At 34.6% G+C, this 19,662-nt stretch overlaps 2 protein-coding genes across 3 annotated transcripts in view; one reads left to right on the forward strand and one right to left on the reverse strand.

Annotated features, from left to right (window-relative positions):
• The window catches only part of LOC144852696 (uncharacterized), a 28,460-nt gene extending 12,263 nt beyond the window's left edge, over positions 1-16,197 (forward strand). Inside the window, exons 7-12 of the mRNA XM_078710641.1 lie at positions 6,044-6,105; positions 9,859-9,970; positions 11,937-12,203; positions 12,501-12,590; positions 12,721-14,030; positions 15,387-16,197. Of these exons, the coding sequence (XP_078566767.1) occupies positions 6,044-6,105; positions 9,859-9,970; positions 11,937-12,203; positions 12,501-12,590; positions 12,721-14,030; positions 15,387-15,497 (1,952 nt within the window). The 3' untranslated portion in view covers positions 15,498-16,197. The remainder of the gene's footprint in view (positions 1-6,043; positions 6,106-9,858; positions 9,971-11,936; positions 12,204-12,500; positions 12,591-12,720; positions 14,031-15,386) is intronic.
• Positions 16,198-16,310: 113 nt separating this feature from the next.
• On the reverse strand, positions 16,311-19,615 carry LOC144852697 (EF-hand calcium-binding domain-containing protein 11-like). 2 transcript variants are annotated; one of them, XM_078710643.1, is made up of 6 exons: positions 19,439-19,613; positions 18,859-18,954; positions 18,655-18,688; positions 17,758-17,859; positions 16,855-16,945; positions 16,311-16,691 (listed from the first exon to the last, which is right to left on the reverse strand). In XM_078710643.1, the coding sequence occupies exons 1-6, from the start codon at positions 19,508-19,510 to the stop codon at positions 16,613-16,615; spliced, it is 474 nt and encodes a 157-aa protein (XP_078566769.1). In that variant the 5' UTR covers positions 19,511-19,613; the 3' UTR covers positions 16,311-16,612. The 2 variants fall into 2 exon arrangements, with proteins under 2 accessions (XP_078566769.1, XP_078566768.1); XM_078710642.1 differs by lacking the exon at positions 16,311-16,691 and having other exon boundaries at positions 16,748-16,945; positions 19,439-19,615.
• Between the last annotated feature and the right edge of the window lie 47 nt (positions 19,616-19,662).

The raw sequence follows: 19,662 nt of genomic DNA on the forward strand, positions 1-19,662 counted from the left end.
TAGGCACATTACACTTTCTTTTTCAAACTAGTTTCATAGTGTAGACAGAGCTTTAGGATGATAACATAAAAAAGGAGAGAGCAATTTACTTATTATAAAGAAACTGGAACCTCGGTCATCGTAGTGGTCTTGTTCTTAGTCGCGTGTAAACGCGACTCGGTCGGTCGGTCAGTCGGTCGGTCGGTAAACACTACCTCAAATTTGCGCACGCGACTGCAGCCATGTATAGGCCTATGACCTTGTTTAATATACTTACAATGTATTTTATACATATATTGACATCTATGCTACTCTAACGCTAAAGATATTGCTAGTTTAAATATCTATATGTTGTTTTTTTAATAGTCTTGTTGACGACTTAATGTCACCGTTTTATTGCTACTAACCAACCTCGGTCTGTACGATTGTTATTCATGTGTGCCACTCATTGTACATAATCCAATACCGACGTGTTGATTGAAAATATTAATTACGCTGTCAAATTATTTTATTACCACCCGGTTCGTGCTCGAAGAATTGAACATTGAATTTGTATGTGTATATGAAGTAATATAATCCAATGACTTACCGTTGCTCCTCCGGCATTAGCAATATTTAACAACATTTTCTAATATACTTGTTCAAGTCTATCGCCTAATTTATCATCGGTCACGATCAATATTAGGTGTAATTAAAAATAAGCGTACTATAACATTATTGTGCTTTTTGAATAATAGTCTATTCTCATGATAACCTTAAATAACCTATACCGTAGCTTAAAGTTGTGTAAATGAACTTGCTACTACGTAAATATAATGTGCCACACGTAAACGTATGCTACACGTCTAGGGTCTGCTTCTCGTAGCATGTCTATGACATTATTGTGTTTTTTTAATAACAGTCTATTTTCATGATAACCTTAAATAACCTGGACTGTAGCTTAGAGTTGTGTACTACATGTAAAATTAACTTGCTATCGCGTAAATATAATGTGCCACACGTAAACGTATGCTACACGTCTAGGGTCTGCTTCTCGTAAATGTAGCATGTCTATGACATTATTGTGTTTTTTTAATAATAGTCTATTCTCATGATAACCTTAAATAACCTAAACCGTAGCTTAAAGTTGTGTAAATTAACTTGCTACCACGTAAATATAATGTGCCACACGTAAACGTATGCTACACGTCTAGGGTCTGCTTCTCGTAAATGTAGCATGTCTATTTTCATGATAACCTTAAATAACCTGGACTTTAGCTTAGAGTTGTGTACTACATGTAAAATTAACTTGCTATCGCGTAAATATAATGTGCCACATGTAAACGTACGCTACACGTCTAGGGTCTGCTTCTCGTAAATGTAGCATGTCTATGACATTATTGTGTTTTTTTAATAACAGTCTATTTTCATGATAACCTTAAATAACCTGGACTGTAGCTTAGAGTTGTGTACTACATGTAAAATTAACTTGCTATCGTGTAAATATAATGTGCCACACGTAAACGTATGCTACACGTCTAGGGTCTGCTTCTTGTAAATGTAGCATGTCTTAGTACGGTAGTGTGTATATGACCATTTGTGTATAAATCATGGTGTGCTACACGTAAGTATTAGTGAGCTACACGTAAGTACTAGTGTGCTACACGTAAGTATTAGTGTGCTACACGTTAGTATTAGAGTGCAACACGTTAGTATTAGTGTGCTACACGTAATTATTAGTGTGCTACACGTAAGTATTAGTGTGTTACACGTACTTATTAGTGTGCTACACGTAAGTATTAGTGTGCTACACGTAATTATTAGTGTGTTACATGTAAGTAATAGTGTGCTACACGTAAGTATTAGTGTGCTACACGTAATCATGTGGTACAGGTAAAATGATATTTTAATAGTAACCTGATCCTCGTACTTAGTAGACCGGGAGTGCTCATGTCCCATGACGTAAACATCGTGTGCTACTAAGTCATCAACCTGCTACACGAAAGTGTGCCGCACGTAAAGTCAGTGTGCTACAGGAAAAAGTAGTCTAGTCTTCGTAGACAGTATACAGTGGTACGTGTGTATGTGTGACCAAGGAATTTGTGTGCACCCGCAAATGGATACCCGGAACGTATAGTATGTTATCCGTAACGGTAACTCACGCCGACGTAAAAGTAATGTACTATGCGTAATAATTGTATAGACTGACGACATGGCCTTAAAGTGAACCGTCAATGCTCCCGGCAACTGTACGTATAGAGATACTGCAGCTTATTCAACCTGCTTTTGGTCTTAGTAAAACAAGATGTACTACATGTTCGGCTTTGCGATAAGTCTCTTTGACATTTCGATTCATCTTATATACAGTGCATTAAGTCAGTCAACGCCGTGCTTCCCACTATGTAATGTATACTGATAATGCTATGTTTTTCTACCTATAATATTCTTCATCATGCATTCTACGACTACATTCGACTGATGATGAATTTTAATGTATATCAAAATATGGAGAGGAAATATATACGTTGATTTGTACGTAATGCCAGGTGTACATCCATCATCTAGGCTTATAATATTAAAATACATTGCAAATAAAAAATGGTTACAATGTTCAATTTTTTAAAGCTTGCAATGAAGACGTTTATATCTAAACCTGTAAAATCATCAAAAATATTACGATTTTTTTAATGGCATGGGCACAAAATAAGGAAGGATACAATACAATACAGTAATCATAAATATGATATTATATAACATAGTCTGTGCCGAACACAGGAACGTGATTGGACGAAATGGTGACCACTGATCCGAGAGGATCAAAATTGATATATCGCGTCTGACGTCACAAGAAAAGCATTATCTTAGGATTATATTTTCCCTCGGTATATATTATTTCCCTTGATAAAAATAATATTCTCCGATCCCGGAGATGTCTAATATTATATTTTACCTATAGGCAGGTAATATCTGTATAATTGTGCATTCTAGATTGTATCTAAGCATTGTATTTCGTTGCCCCATCTAGACGATATATCCAAGAATTGTATGTTAACAATCAAAGTGTGTTTATAACCAATCGAGTATGCAACAGGCGTCCGCAAGTTGCCGCTAGCACGATCGATGTTATTTAAACACAAGCCGAATATAAGGCGTTACTTCGATGTACATGGCGAAGGTTAATTCGTTAATATACATCAGATCTGTATATACAGATATCGACCCAATCTACATCAAAAAATAGTTTACTCCAAGACATTGGCTTCTCATGGTTGTACATGGTTAAGTTATTATGCCTATTAAATGCGCTATTTCGTCATCTTCAAAGACGTCAAATTATTGGCTGAACCTCAGTTCCCTCACAGATCTTGTTTATTTATTTTTTTAAATAATTTTCTAATACAGTTTGTACATAGTTACACTATATAATACTAAAAATGTATTGATACACTTAAAGATGAATTCAATCTCAAGTCCAAATTCAAGCTCATCCCGTCACACAATTCACTGACATTAGGCCTACATAATGATTGGCAACCAAGTTGGCATTCCATCCGAATTGTCGCTTCTGATTGGTCGAATTAATTGCATAATCAAATCGAATACGGGATTCCACCTGGGGTATGCGATTAGTCATCGTTAGGTTTTTGTGTTACGCATTTACTTTTGTTATCCCTTTACCGTGTGCATGCCGAATCCTTGGCGCTGTAAGCAAACAACTATTACAGGGAGGTAGGCCTCTAATAAAACTGAATTCCGACTGAAGCGGACTTAGAAGCTAGGCAACAAAAGCATTATTGTCGTCACATTAAGGTGTGTTTTTTAAAGGAGAATACATTAAGGTGGATTCTTGTTAGGCCTAGGTAGACTTGTCCCAAGTATTTAATAAAATACTTAGTTTACGACCTCAAGTAGTATACGTATGAAACGCCATATGTGCCAAAACATCATTTTAATATTAATATTAAGTAAACACTTCGTCTAGAGCCTAGACTAAGGCCTAGCAGGGAAGTAATTTCACTCTCCCTGGGCCTCGGAGGCATCATCAGGTAGAGACATGTGATTGTTGCAATAGTATCCCCTGGGTCTTGTTAAAAGAGTCTGGATGGTTAGTTTCTAATTATTTCACGTGCTTATCCTATATGTCAGTGTATGCGATAAATAAATACATGTCCGTTCTTGGAAACAAAAGCAATTAAAAAAATTCAGACTATTATCCCTGGTGCAATATTTGCGTGGTCAATGCACCAAGTTATAAATACTTTTGTTATAGTTTTACACCTGAGACGAATAATAATTATTAATCGTGGTTTTCGACAAAATGTGTGCTACGCACAAACGCTGACGCTGTGGGTGTACAACGTTAACATAAAGATATATAGAATTGATAAAACACAGTGGAGGATTCAGGTGGCTGCGCTTAGGGCGCACGCTCTATATTGAGGTTTATTATATTAATGGTAGATTAAAACAAAGGATTAATGATAAAAATTAAGAGATTATGAGATTAACAAAGGTTGCCTGGGTTACAAAAGAAATAACACACTCCACGCATATTTACTATTAACTATTATTCAATTATGGTTTATTAATTGCAGAATAATCTTAATTGCTCCAAATTTACATTATACAGTTATATAAAAAGTATAACAACATTTTTAAATTTCCACTGACTATGGCATTTGGCAGTATTTTCCTGTGTCATTTGGCAGTATTTTCCTGCGTCATTTGGCAGTATTTTCCTGCGTCATTTGTCAGTATTTTCCTGCGTCATTTGGCAGTATTTTCCTGTGTCATTTGGCAGTATTTTCCTGTGTCATTTGGCAGTATTTTCCTGTGTCATTTGGCAGTATTTTCCTGTGTCATTTGGCAGTATTTTCCTGTGTCATTTGGCAGTATTTTCCTGTGTCATTTAAGGATACATCTGACACTGTATCATGGAATATGTCTGTGAGAAATACTTACAGTTACATGATTTGCATTTTTTCGTTTTAACAACATCTAATGTATTGATAAGTTAGGCATACCACCTTCGACGAAGGCATGATTGAGGAGGAGAACACGATTAATTATAGCTACGTTGATTACAATACTACCGTTGAATGGATTTCTAATTGTAGAAACCGTATATGTGGTAGACCTTCGAATTATATTAGTGTTTATTGAAATGCAAATATTACCGGATGTGTATTTATACATCACGTTTGTCTTATTACACGCTGAAAGCTTTACCTGAAGACTGGTATTTAAAGCATGATCATAATAGCGCACAGTTTTGACGATGTAAACTACAGCTCTGTCTACTATCAAACATTATGTGACAACAAAAATGTGATGTGCCCATATATGGACATGATGATGGCATATATCAGTTTCATATTTAAGCACATCACTACCGTATTTGGACACATCACACTTTGTTGTCACTTAAGTTTGATAGTGTAGACAGAGCTTACAACTTTGTTAAATTAAACATTGACATTTAAAAAAATCCCATATAATACCATCCATATTAGCAGATCAAAGAGGTATTGAGAATGTTTTTGTTATAACACAATGAAGAATTGAGATATAGGCCTAAAACTAATCGTTATCATTGTGGTCATCATGTATAGGGCCTACACAATGACAAATTATTATTATAATCTGACAAAAGTAAATACAGTACAAAGTATAAATATAAATTAATGTGAAAACAATTTCATCTCAACAATGTTGTCTCGGGTATTTGGTAAAATAATGAACCTATCTAATGTAGGTTCATAGATTCATAAAAAAAAGTAAGTGAACTTAGCTTTGGGTAACACCATAACAGACTGACGTTAAGTCTGTGTTATACCTACTATCAAACTAGTTTGACAAAAAAAGTGTGATTTTCCCAAATATGGTAGTGATATGCCCAAATATGGTAGTGATATGACATCATCGTGTCCATATTTGGGCACATCACATAGACAGAGCATTAGTCAGTGTATACATTACATTTTGTTTTATACTTATTGCATTTTATGATATTGCATACAATGTTATTTTAAAGTATTTTTGTGGAAAGAATGGAATTAAATGTAATACTGATTTGTTTTTGTAGGATATGGGAAACCAGTATCTGAACCGGAAGGAGTTGTGGAAGGCCCTGACACGACAGATGCGGTAAGCTATGTTTTACATTACATTTCAACGTTTATACATTACTCATAAATTGAGGATTTCTAGGGCCATTGAAGTGTGGTTCAGTTCACGTCAAACGATAAATTTACATACTAAACCTTAAAAGCATTCAACGAATTACCGTAGATAATGTATAATAACATAGAAAGTTTGATGAATTTGTGACGAATTCTTCATGTTATTAATCAATCATGCGCGACAGCCTAATGTAATTTTTAACTTAAAAGGGGAGCGGATTATGTTATAAAGGATATTATATTATATAAAAGGGTTATTATATTATATAAAAAGGTTATTAATTAAAGGAAAGCCATCTGTTTTTATTACAAATGAATGAATTGGTGACTTGATTACACATTGAACGTTGTGCAAAATATCGTGACTATTGTATCTAAACAAATTGATTGATGTATGCATTGGGCCTAATTATCCGTATGTTAGAATTAACATTTCACGAATTTAACTGCATGATTCTGAGTGTATAAGGCTTTTGTAAGCAATTCCAATGCTAAACACGAACTTATTGTTTAACGTAGAACAGTAATCTTATAAATATAAATGTATTTGAGATAAATTGAGCTCCGCCCACATGTCTTCTCTATCCTGAACTCCAGCATCTTAACTCCAACCAGAGTGTCTCGTACATTATATTATAACGTCTGATGGTTAGTATAAACTTGGGGTAGGGGTAGAAATATTGAGATTTATGAGTTTAAGAAAGGGACATTTACCCTATAAAACTGATTTTTGTTCTTTATGGTCTCGTTTCTGTGTTGCCTACATTTTAAAAGGTTCTAGTTCAAATCGTCAGCTGCGCATGGCCACGTTGTAGGCCTATATTAATACATTATACGTCTTGCCTTTATGTGACAAGTATTTATGTCAGTAGAGAAGGCTTTGCATAAAATTCCTCTTAGAGCAATTTCTCAATAGAAACGGCCCTTACATGACTAGGATCTGACATGTTACATTAATTGGAAAGGATTGATCATGGGTTTTCGCAATCTAATAAGTGCTTAAAACCCCCGATATAGAAATATTATTTCTGAAACTCAAGTCAGAATACGAAGGAGTTTTTTATACTTACATGAATCCAGTCGATTCGAGTATCATGCCTAGTGACAATAAACATTCTGCAGTATCGTGTCTCCTGACGGAAACAGGCCTATACTTTCACTATACAATTGACTACAGTGCCCCATGGGATGAAGATTGACAAGCAAGATACTGCTCTATAGTCTGGGTTCCAGACGGAGTTTTGACTTAATATTAGTAAAAATATTTTGGCGTTTCATACGTATACTACTATTTTCAGACAAAAATCGAAACGTCGACTAACATAAAAAAGACAATAAATACAGACTTGGGGCAAGTCTAGATACCGCTCGGGTAGGCCTAATGCATTTTAATTATTACAATGCCTCTCCTAACTTTTACTTGAATAATTCCTATCATAATCACCACTGATTATCTGCATTATTACTCATAACATCGTTAAAAAGTGGTTTACGATTCTAAGTAGATAGACTCCGAGCGATTTATAATATTCTAATTATTCAGGCCTTCTACCATTTAAATACATTCTGCCTACTTTTAAACCTGTTTATATGCAATTATTATGGTTAAAAAAGAAAAGAATAAACCTTATTAGACCAACAACGAAACCGTCAAGAAAAGAAGGTATTTATTTACCATCTAATCTCGTAATTCGTACCATTGATTTTTTAGAATATTTTACACAATAAACCTTATTATTTTTTAATTTTCATTGGCAGAAAACAGCAGCAAGAAATTACTCGCTGAAATATTTTCACCGCTAAAACAACAGCGGTATTATAATATTCTGTAACAATATATTAATAGAATCTTTAATTCATAAATAAATCATGGTAAATGAAAGGGTTATTGTTCTTTTTTAGCACAGAATCACTAAAACTCTGCTGATTCATATACATTTGCGGTTATTATTAAGTAACAGCGGTGTTAGAAAAGACACTCAATTACTCGAGAAAATTGTACGAATTAGCGGGAAACTGATTCTGAATAATACATATAAATTACTTGTTTTCCAAGGATGGAACGCTTAATAGGATTCCTGGTTTGATATTTTCGAAAGAAATGAAGTTTAAAGCAGAAACGGAGAAGTTTGGTGGATTAACGAGGGAAATCCCTAAAAAAAATGTTTTACTTGAAAATGCATGAGGATATCATGTTAATGAGAGATGGTGTTGCCGTAACTACCCACGCCCACCCACCCCGCCTATTCATTTTTATCCCTTGGAAACTGTTGGTCATTGCCGTTTTTCATTCAACGGTCAGTCGGTCTTTTACGTTGGATGTGATTAATATTTTTCAAATGGAAAACTAGAATAATTGAATATTATTTACTTACGGATTATTACTTAGTATGGCATAATCAATGTCTGTGCGCATTTTCTAACGTACGTGCATGTTTTGCGTGGAAAACTTAACTCGTCCCAAATGGCGAGTTAAACTCTAGTCTTAAGCTACACTATCAAACTAATTTGACCAAAAACAAAGTGTGATGTGCCCAAATATGGTAGTGGTATGCTTAAATATGGTAGTGATATGACACCATGTTGATATATGGGCACATTTTTTTTGTCACATAAAATTTGAGAGTTTAGGCAGAGCTTAACATTACATTAGGATATTCATAAAAAGAACAAGTAATGATTAATCTATGCAAAGAAATAGGTTATGTTCATAAAGATGACATCTCACATAGTGATAAAGAAAGAGATTAAGCATATCAACATATATAGTATGAAATTAATATGCGTAAGATAACGAATATTATGGGCGGCCATTAGAGTCAAAATGTGTAGCAAAAGAACGCTATTGTCGTACAATAAAAGTACAGTTCACACGCGAATACATCATAGAAAATGGACCATAAATTAGGATACCTTTTATTATACCGTATCTTATTGTGTGATTATATTCATATATAAATCAATAAACATAATATTGTGCATATTGAATGGTAAAATAGGCTATTTCTGAATAATAACAACATTTTAATGAGTGAGTGGATCATGCTTATGAAATACTGAAACAATTAATTAAATGAAGAAAAGGCAACGACTGAGTGATAGATGCGTCTAATATACAACATTGTCAACAATTATGACCAATGGCTCTTTAAGAAAACCATGATATTTTTCTAGGCCTATGTCAAAACATCAGCTAAGGTAGTGGATGACTGAATATGGCAGCAGAACCAGTCATCGCGATTAATTGATAAGCTGCCGAGACATTTGGAAAAAATATTAGAGGCCTAGAAAGCTAGAAGCTTTTATCTATAAGTAACGTGATACAAGATTTATGTCTATTATTAAAGTAGAATTTATAGTATGAAAGTAATATTACATATAAAATGAAAAACAAAATATTCTCACTCAATCAATCAATCAATAACATTTATTTCTTTTTCTCTTTCAAGGTAACAAAATAAAAATGTTAATATATATAATAAAGAGGCAAAAAACAGGAATCAATCAAATTTGAAGGTCTCACTAAGAAAAACATAATATTGATGTTTAATTTAACGTACAGAAATAAAACCGTTATTTTTGGAGTAGGATTTACTTTAGTTTAAAAGTTTAGTTTAGTTTGATATATAGACATAAATCCCTGCTAATATTTTCCAAATACAATAGGCCTAAAGAACAAAGTAAGAAACAATTGAAATATTTTATTTTCTTCCTTTAGAAATTGAACAATTGCGCTGCTGACGTCATACGATTGATAGCACAGCAGGAAAAATCACACCAAATGGACCTTTCGGGTTTGAGCGAAGAGTGTCTGGAAATGGTAAACGGAGGTAATATTTTGAAATTGATAGTAGGCCTAAATTATCGAAATACGGTACCATTATCATCATCTGCATCATTCGTGTTGTCATTACAATCCGTTTTGTGATCAATCATCGTCAGAAATTCCAAATAATATGTATTATCCGAACCATCGCTTGTAAAGCGTGGTTCCCACTAGCGACGCAACGTAAGATAAAATCCCCTATTGTGGACAAAAAGTCACCTATTTTGGACAGCCAATTATGAAAGTTACCTATTATGGACAAACAACAGCGCCCTCTAGTCCCTATTATGGACAGAAAGTCCCCTATTATGGACAGAAAAGTAACCTATTATGGACAGATTTCACCAACCCTATTGCAACGTAACGCAATCTACGCAACATAAGAAAATGCCCTTCCAATCATTGTGTTTGCCCCCGCCTGCGTGAAATCAAACCTGCGATTTTTGCAGCAATATTGCGTCGTCGGTTCCCACTTAAGCGTGGTTCCGACTGGCGACGCAACGTAACGCAATCTACGCAACGTAAGAAAATGCCCTTCCAATAATTGTGTTTGCCCTCGCCTGCGTGAAATCAAACTTGCGAGGTTTGCAGTACTGTTGCGTCGTCGGTTCTCACTTGTGATTACGCAATACAGCACTTTGCGTCGATACGTCGCTGCGTTGCGTTCTAGTGGAAACCAAGCTTTACTTGTGATTACGCAATACAGCACGTTGCGTCAATACGTCGTTGCGTTGCGTCCTAGTGGGAACCACGCTTTACCGTAAAGCGTGGTTCCCACTAGGACGCGAACCGAATTGACCAATGACAAGTAACAGTTCGGATAAAGCCTGTTTTCCTGTCGACGTTATTCGACGCTATCGTCGTTGATCTTTAACAGTTCAACAACGATCGTTTGAGAACGATCAAGCGAGTACCTTTTCCTGTAAATCGTTAACATTTCAATGTTTACGTAGAAGATCGCTGATTATTGTTAACGATAGCGTCGAATAACGTCGACAGGAAAACAGGCTTTATCCATCGCTTGTGATTGCTCAAGTTACTTACGTTGCGTTGCGTCCTAGAGTGGGAACCAAGCTTTATACGGCGTCCTTGCGTTGCGTTGTTGAAGCATGTGGCAGGGGAACTACGCTTATTCGTCACGCAGTCGTTGAAGTAAGCTTGGTTACCACGCAACGCAAGGACGTTAGAACAACGCAAGCGAGTTGACCAATGACACTAATAGCTCAAAATTATCCATCGCTTGTCATTGCTCAAATTGCTTACGTTTGCGTTACGTCCTTTAAGCGTGGTTCCCACTAGCAGTGACGTATTGACGCAAAGTGCTGTATTGCGTAATCACAAGTGGGAACCGACGACGCAATAGTGCTGCAAACATCGCAGGGTTGATTTCACGCAGTCGGGGGGAAAACACAATTATTAGAAGGGCATACGTTGCGTAGATTACGTTACGTCGCGTAGCTAGTGGGAACCAAGCTTTAATTCTACTTCCGCCGTGTTTCTCAACACTGGTGTTAAGCCTCCTACATTATCAAAACCATGCTTGCAATACATCATATTTCTGTTGCATAAGTATGTGCAAATGTGACAGTTAGCTTTAAAATCATTGCAATCGATATGCTATAAGGATTAGAGTTTCATCAAAACCAGTATCACATGTTGAATTCTAAAAGCTATTTCATTCAGGAATGTAACATAACAATGAAAATAAGATCAATATTACATAACATTTCATAACAGCTTTTATAAAAATTTTTGTTTGAGATTCAGAATATACATAATTTAGCGGCGTATACGTACATATTAATTTATAGTCTTATCAAAAATTGTGCTCATAGTCAATTTACTCCACATTTTGTAAACGTATTTTGGGTAAAGTTAGCAGAACCACAATGTCAGCAAACGGGAACACCTATAAGATATCTTCCTAGCATTTGTTTATGATGTTACAGCACCCTTTCTTTCTTTCGCAGCAATGAAATACGTAAAAGAATTAGGCGATAGTTCGCCTTCCGTCGTTCAGAGCAAACGGAATAAGGAGGAAGGTAGCGGAGAAGGTGCTCTTTCAGAAGGAGAAAGCAGTGTTAGCGGATGGCTACCAGATTCGGGCGAATGGAAGAACACTGTAGACAATGTCCTGTATCATCTATTAAAAGCTTTGGAGTTTGAACATCAGAAACTTCAGAAAACATTAGAATGGGTCGCAGAGCTTCAGAACAACCAGAATCAGTTGGCCAAAGGTGATTGGATGAAAATATAATTTGTATTTTGTATATATAGATACCTTTTTCACACGTTACCGCGAAGACATGTCATGGCATGTCATTTAAATCACACGTATGTCTTACGTAAGAATAAAATAAGGATGGTAAGATATGAATGGTAATACCGCATGACTGATGAACTATAAACTATGCAGCGAGTCATATCGGTAACAATCTTATTTAACAGTATAATTCAAAAGATTCTAGATTGAAACAACAATGATAAAAGGAAACTTATTTATTGTTTGTCTCAATGTCTCAAATTTTGTACAGGTAAAGATCTGACACCTGGTGAAATGTTAGAACAAAATGACATCAAGAAACAAAATATTGGAAAACAAGAAAAAACTCCAGCTGATCGTAGTAAGTTAACACGTCTGATCATCTTATTCCCGTTGGTTTTGGTTATCTTGCATCAGTCTTATGTATTAAATCACTTATGGAAAAATATAACTGGTCTTGTAACCTAAATGTATATTGTTATATATTTCAGTGAAGGATTTTTACAATGAGCTAAAACCGGGTGAATTTCGAGGACTGAAAAACAAACCCTCATCATTTACGTGGAATAATAAACAAGAGCTTATAAATGGGGATTCAGCAAGTGATGAGGAAAATGATGAAGAATCAGCAAGTGAGATTCCTGCAGAAGATACCGATGACACTAGCATAGAAGATTCCGCAAGTGAAACACCAGCCGAAGATACCGATGACGCTAAAATAGAAGATTCCGCATATGAAACACCAGCAGAAGATACCGATGACGCTAAAATAGAAGATTCCGCATATGAAACACCAGCAGAAGATACCGATGACGCTAAAATAGAAGATTCCGCAAGTGAAACACCAGCAGAAGAAAATAAATTACAAGGAGAGGAAACTGATGGAGAAGATTCTGCCAGTGAAACACCAGCGGAAGAAGAAGCTTCCGCCAGTGAAACGCCTGCAGAAGACACCGAAGAAGTTGACGACAGTGAGGATACAGAAGATGGAATTGATAGGGACGATTCTGCGAGTGAAATACCAGCAGAGGAAAATAGAGAAGATTCTGCCAGCGAAACACCAGCAGAGGAAAATGTAGAAGACTCTGCCAGCGAAACACCAGCAGAGAAAAATGGAGAAGACTCTGCAAGCGAAACACCAGCAGAGGAAAATGTAGAAGACTCTGCCAGCGAAACACCAGCAGAGGAAAATGGAGAAGACTCTGCCAGCGAAATACCAGCAGAGGAAAATGGAGGTGATTCTGCGAGTGAAATACCAGCAGAGGAAAATGGAGAAGACTCTGCCAGCGAAACACCAGCAGAGGAAAATGTAGAAAACTCTGCCAGCGAAACACCAGCAGAGGAAAATGGAGAAGATTCTGCGAGTGAAATACCAGCAGAGGAAAATGGAGACGATTCTGCCAGCGAAACATCAGCAGAGGAAAATGGAGAAGACTCTGCCAGCGAAACACCAGCAGAGGAAAATGGAGAAGACTCTGCCAGCGAAATACCAGCTGAGGAAAAACATATGGCAATGAATACATATAATCCTGGAGGTAAAGGAAGATCTAATAGAATCAGCAATAACCTTCAAACAAAACAAAAAATAAAAGAAAATAATAATTTTGAAAAGACTGGTGATAATTTAATACGAGAAGGTAATGAGAACAATGAATTGTACGATGATGTAAAAAGACAACCTGAAGTTGTACTTAAAGACGAGCAAGCAGAAGACAACCAAGATTCGTCATCATTTTCAGAAACATCCGACAACGAAGAAGAAAACGAACAAGATCTTTCTGGAAGTAATGAAAACATAAAGGTAAGATTAAGTAAATAATAATAATATTTATTTGGAACAACACTTTTAACAGTGGCACACATGCGTCCATACCAATTACAACATTTAATACAAAAACAATGGAAAATAAATACTGAAACTAAAACATTTTTCATATTTGAAATAACGACATAAGATTTGACTCGACGCTATTACAAAACTTATTTTTAAACTAAAACTACACTAATACAACTACTAATTTTGTATTAGTATTAAGTATTAATACAAATCGTTAGTGATTATATCAAAAGAGCTTGACGGCCAAACAATCAAAAGCTATAGGCCTAGTAACCATGGAGAGAAACCGCTCAATATGGCTGCAGCAATCGACCAGTCAGATTAGTTTGCAGTCGCGCACTTCTACGCATGCGTTAAATAGATAATCGGTAAAATCATACTTTAATGTACAATTTTTCAATTCACTGTGTGCTGGTGGTTTCAAACCGCGTTACGAAGAATTAGGCTTTGTTCGTAAGCGCAACTCAAACGAGTCAAACAATTTCAAACGACAGGTTGAATAATTGATTGCGATTGGTCAAATTGCTTACCTTGCGCATACGTCATTGCGTTGCGTCTCCCAAGTGTGAGCCAGGCTCCCAAGACATTTCCGGTATTATTATCCTTTCGTAGATGGGTACACTACCAGCTATTTTTAACAATCTTATTTTCTAATTACTATAGCTAAACTTTCGGTGACCGATAGAACTAATATACTAAAAATAAATCTTGAACTTGACGCATGAAATAGACATTTAAGACGTGTAACAATCTACACATGTTATTATACTGTAATTGAGCCGTTTTCTTGATAATAGCAACAAAAAAACTGTGAATCAACAAATTGGTTCTGTCGATTGTCGGATTGAATGTCGGGCAATGTTCTTTGCATCGAAAAATGTCTAAATGGCGACGAGAGTTGCATATAGGCCTAACAATACTTGAGATTTCAAATTAAACACACGGCTGCTCCTTTGTAATAATTAATATTACTTGTAAATAACAGTTATAAATATATTGATTGAATTTACAAAACATCAAGATATTTAACATACGGTAATATAAATTAATATGTAAATTATGCATAATTTGTTTCATTTTGTGGAAGAGTGAAATTTCATTCTTCCCTGCCTATACAATGCTTTTAAGTTGATATCTGGCGATAATGCCTATATACAGAGATTTGACTTCAAGATTGACTGGGCAAGTGATTGATTCAGTCAGCCTGATTGGTTTATTGGAAGATCGGATTGACTTTTTGAAAGATTATCTGATTTATCATAGCAAGAATTAAGCGACTGTGATTGGTTGATTGAATGTTGTTTTATTGCTATGTTGCAGGACACGGTCGTAAATGAATTGAAGGGCCTTCAGAGTGGAAATAACCAGGAATCCAAGAAGATGATAGTGGACGCACTCAAGAAGTTGTCAATGAAAAAAACACAAACTTAGGGAGGCCTACTAAAATGAGAATACATACAAGTGACGTCATCAAGTGACTTCAAATTTAAAAAAACAGACTGGCAATATCATTAAACAGATCAAAATGACGTCAGAAGAAAGCGAAATATGTGCGATTCAAAATATCAGATGAAAAAAACATAAAATCATGTGATTCATCTGTCTATATGTATGTGAAAAAACAAATCACATAAATAAGGCATAAATACCCATAAGAGTATGAAAATATACAAAAATAATATGTATTCTTATATTGTTTTAGTACCACTGCATGTACGCTAATTCATTTCCAAGAGATGTATTAGCTTTTTTTAAACTACAACTTAATTGTTTTATGTATATTTTTCTTATTTATCTGTCTCGTATTATTCCATTCCAGCACCATTATTATACTCTCTCGGAATTTAAACCACATTTAAGTTATTTAAAATTATCAATATTCCAAGTTGTTATTTGGAATTTCTTCTGTGCCTCAAAAAATTATATAAGTTATTATTATAGTATGGACGTACGTACACGCGACGCAATAATTTTGACCAATTACAAGCAACAGTTAGGATGATCAGTCGCTTGTGATTGGTGGTTGCAAAGCGGGAACCGAGTTTAAATGTAAAGTATATACAATTTATTACACACATTGCGAAAATGTAAAGTATGTTTATATTGTCAATTAAACAGAGAATAAATATAATACATGTATTCTGTTACTGTCTGTGTATTGTGGTATGAAAGTAGGAGGGGCTTAACCTATTAGGCGGGGCTTAACCTATTAGGGCGGGGCTAGAAATAAATATAACAAGCCTATTATAAATAATAATTTAATTTTATTCAATAATTGATGTCACCCGTTGTTGATTGCCATTCTAAGCAAGCTCTCCTTGTTTAAATTTATAGTTAACATACTGAAAATGACATTTATTTTTCTTTATTTAAACATTATATTATATATACAGTACACTAAAACCCATCTATAAATACAACATTTTGGTCACTAGTTTTAGAAAGAGTTTCATGTCTTTAATACTCGACATGAATCATTTTCAGTAGTATCTATCCTAGACTAATACAGTTTATTGGCAAAATTCAGTTTTACAATTTTGACCATTTCAGTCGCCAACATGAAATTGCATCATAAATTCAAAATCTTTGTAGCTGACCCTTCCATCGCCATCTCGGTCAATCTCACTAAAAAAACGAGTTGTCATTTATTAATTTTGAATAAAAGCTAAGAAATATGGCAATTTGTCAATAGCATTTTATTCAGTATTCAATGACTACTATGTTATGTTGTGAAAAGAGAAAAATATCTTTGTCGCATAAATTGAATGCAAAATACAACACAACATACCTGAAAACCGAATGTATTCGATGAGTTGGAATGTGTTGAGCCACTTCTGAAAATACTCTTTGGAGATCTATGGCATTGATAAAACCCTTACCTAATAATAAAACAATACTGTGTTGTTATAACAATGAAATTAAATAGCAAGATAATAAACATGATTAGTGTGAGAATAGCTACATAATTTAATTTTGTTTTAATTGGGCATAACAATGATGGACATGATGATGTCATATCACTACCATATTTAAAGATGTATTGTCCCTTTGACTAATTCCAAAAAAATAAAAAATAACAGATTTCGAAAAAAGGTGGGTCATTTTGAAGTTATCATAATAGTTATTAACTATCACCAAAAATTTGTCGAAAAAAAAATCATTTAACTGAAATACAGACGTTTTTTTGTTAAAAAAATAACTTTGACTTCCAGTCAAAGTTTTCGATCAAAACATATCCCATAATGAAACGCGCTTGTTTGGCTACTCTGTATGCATAATCAAAAAACTTCCTCACGATTTGTTTGAAATTATCTTCTCAACCGTGACGAGTTGTAAACAATCCTAATTAGCATCATGCATAATGCGTACTCGTGGTTTGAAATCTTTGTTTACTTTCGCTCGCGACAATTTTCCAGACGAAATGTAATCAAACTAATTTACCTGTTAATTACGTATACTTGTTGCTTTTGGCTTGAATTTTCGACTTAAAGTGAATAACTTTAATATTACTTTGATATGGCCAATTTAAATTTAGAATATTTTGACCTTCATTTTTTTGTGTTTCAAGGGACAATACATCTTTAAGCATATCACTACCATATTTTGGCACATCACACTTTTTTTTGTCAAACTAGACAGAGCTTTATACAAAGTGAGTATTTTAAAGTTTTAAGAGGTAAAGTGTACTTACACTGCATGTCAAAGGTCATAAAAATCTGGCGTATCTCATCGTCGTCATCTCTGTCTTGCAGCTTAGGTAGCATGATCTCAATAAAGCCTTGTAAAGTTATCCCTACAAGACATCAAGTAGATTAATGTACGTTTGACCAAAGCTAAAGTCATTGCACTATTAATAGTACTGTACTTATAGTTATAGCATACAGCTTAAATTTAATATAAAATACAACAAGGTATAATTAATTTATTAAATATAATTATGTAATTTATTCAGAGTTGTTTGTTCGCATAACCTGATATAGAGCTTCTGTTTAAATAGAAATTTCAAAATTTATGTTCTGTTTACGACAGCATTTACGAGACAAGATAAATGAATGAAATGTAGGCTAAAAACTTGAAAAAAAAATGTTGTTTCATTGTAGAGACAGTATGAGTTATTCATGTAAATTGATTTTTTATTTAATAATGCTGTGTGGGCGTTTCAAATTAATTGAGAGAAAGAGAATGATAGTTTCAACTGGTATAATAATAATTTTTATTATGCATTCAGAAAGATATTAATCCAAAATTATTACTATCGATTATTAATAACAAGGTATTATCAGAGAATCAGACTGTCCCCCTCAGGCAATTGAAACTAGCATATGAATATTTTCAAAGAAAGATAGGTAGATAGATAGAGATTGGATCAATGTGGGAAATAGCGAGCTTTAGAAACAGGCGGCGTGGAAGTGTGCGACGCGCAACCAAGCATGCAATTTACAGTCCACATGCATACAAGAAAAATTCTGCGAACTGTTGTTAAACGGGCAACGCAATTTGGTCGATTTAGGCATCGTGGGGCGGATGTCTCCGACTGGCGCGATGCTATTTCGAAAGCTCCCTATTATCAGTTGATCTAAATTTTTACCTTTGTTGCAGCCAAGAATTTCATCAACTTCAAACTATTAAAAAATACAAAATTAATATTAAAATATATTTAAAATATTATTGGTGTTATTTTTTTGGTATTTTCATAATCAACCAGTCTTACCCTATCAAGGACTTTCTATTTTAACTGTAAGAAAAATTTTGTAATGTCAATTTTAAGGTAGCTATGTTAGCTGCTAAATACCTTTGAGGGTTTATAACCAAGAAGTGATAAAACGGCAACTTTGACATCACTGCGATCAAGAAACCCTTTTTGGCTGTCATCAGATTCAAAGAACACCTATGTTCAATACAAAAATACATGTCAATTGGTCTTTTAATAATTATATCCATTACTTTGGTACGGCTACAAAGGTATGGTCATTTTAGAGGGCGCTAATCTAGTTTAATAAATATATCGGCGGTCGGTTGTGTCATGGATTAATTAATCCATGGTTGTGTTGAAATATAGATATTTACTATAACTTTGCTGTGTCTGTGGTGTATTATTATAAATATTTAAAATATATTTTTAGTTAATTTAAACAGCACTTCGGAAACAAACGTGGCTGGGTTATTTCCCTACCACAATGAGGTACAGTCTATTTTTATACATTTATTCCCATTAGAGTAGGCTTATTAGCTAGGCCTATGCACTACCGACCTTATAAATAATGGATGGTCCGAACTCTATAAGTATTATAATATTAGCCACTATCGGAAAGTGCAGGAGACTGGGGAGAGGGCCTAGCTTTTTTACCTTTAATTGTGAACTATTTACTGACCTGTTTCAACAAGTGGAGTTGTTCTGGATTAACACGGCTTGGAGAAATCCCTTTAATGTTGGGATAACTCATTTAAATCTTGTATTAATTTTAAATTTCACAAATTTTGGGGATGCGATGATTGTTGCCGCGATAATTGAACATTTTTAAAAACCAAAACAAACTTAATCAAGCGAGACGAGACGTGTACTTTGTTTGAGGGCGTTTGTTATAAAAACAACAAC

This window comes from Antedon bifida, chromosome 9 (genome assembly GCF_963402885.1).
Source record: "Antedon bifida chromosome 9, ecAntBifi1.1, whole genome shotgun sequence".
NCBI classification, from domain to species: Eukaryota; Metazoa; Echinodermata; class Crinoidea; order Comatulida; family Antedonidae; genus Antedon; species Antedon bifida.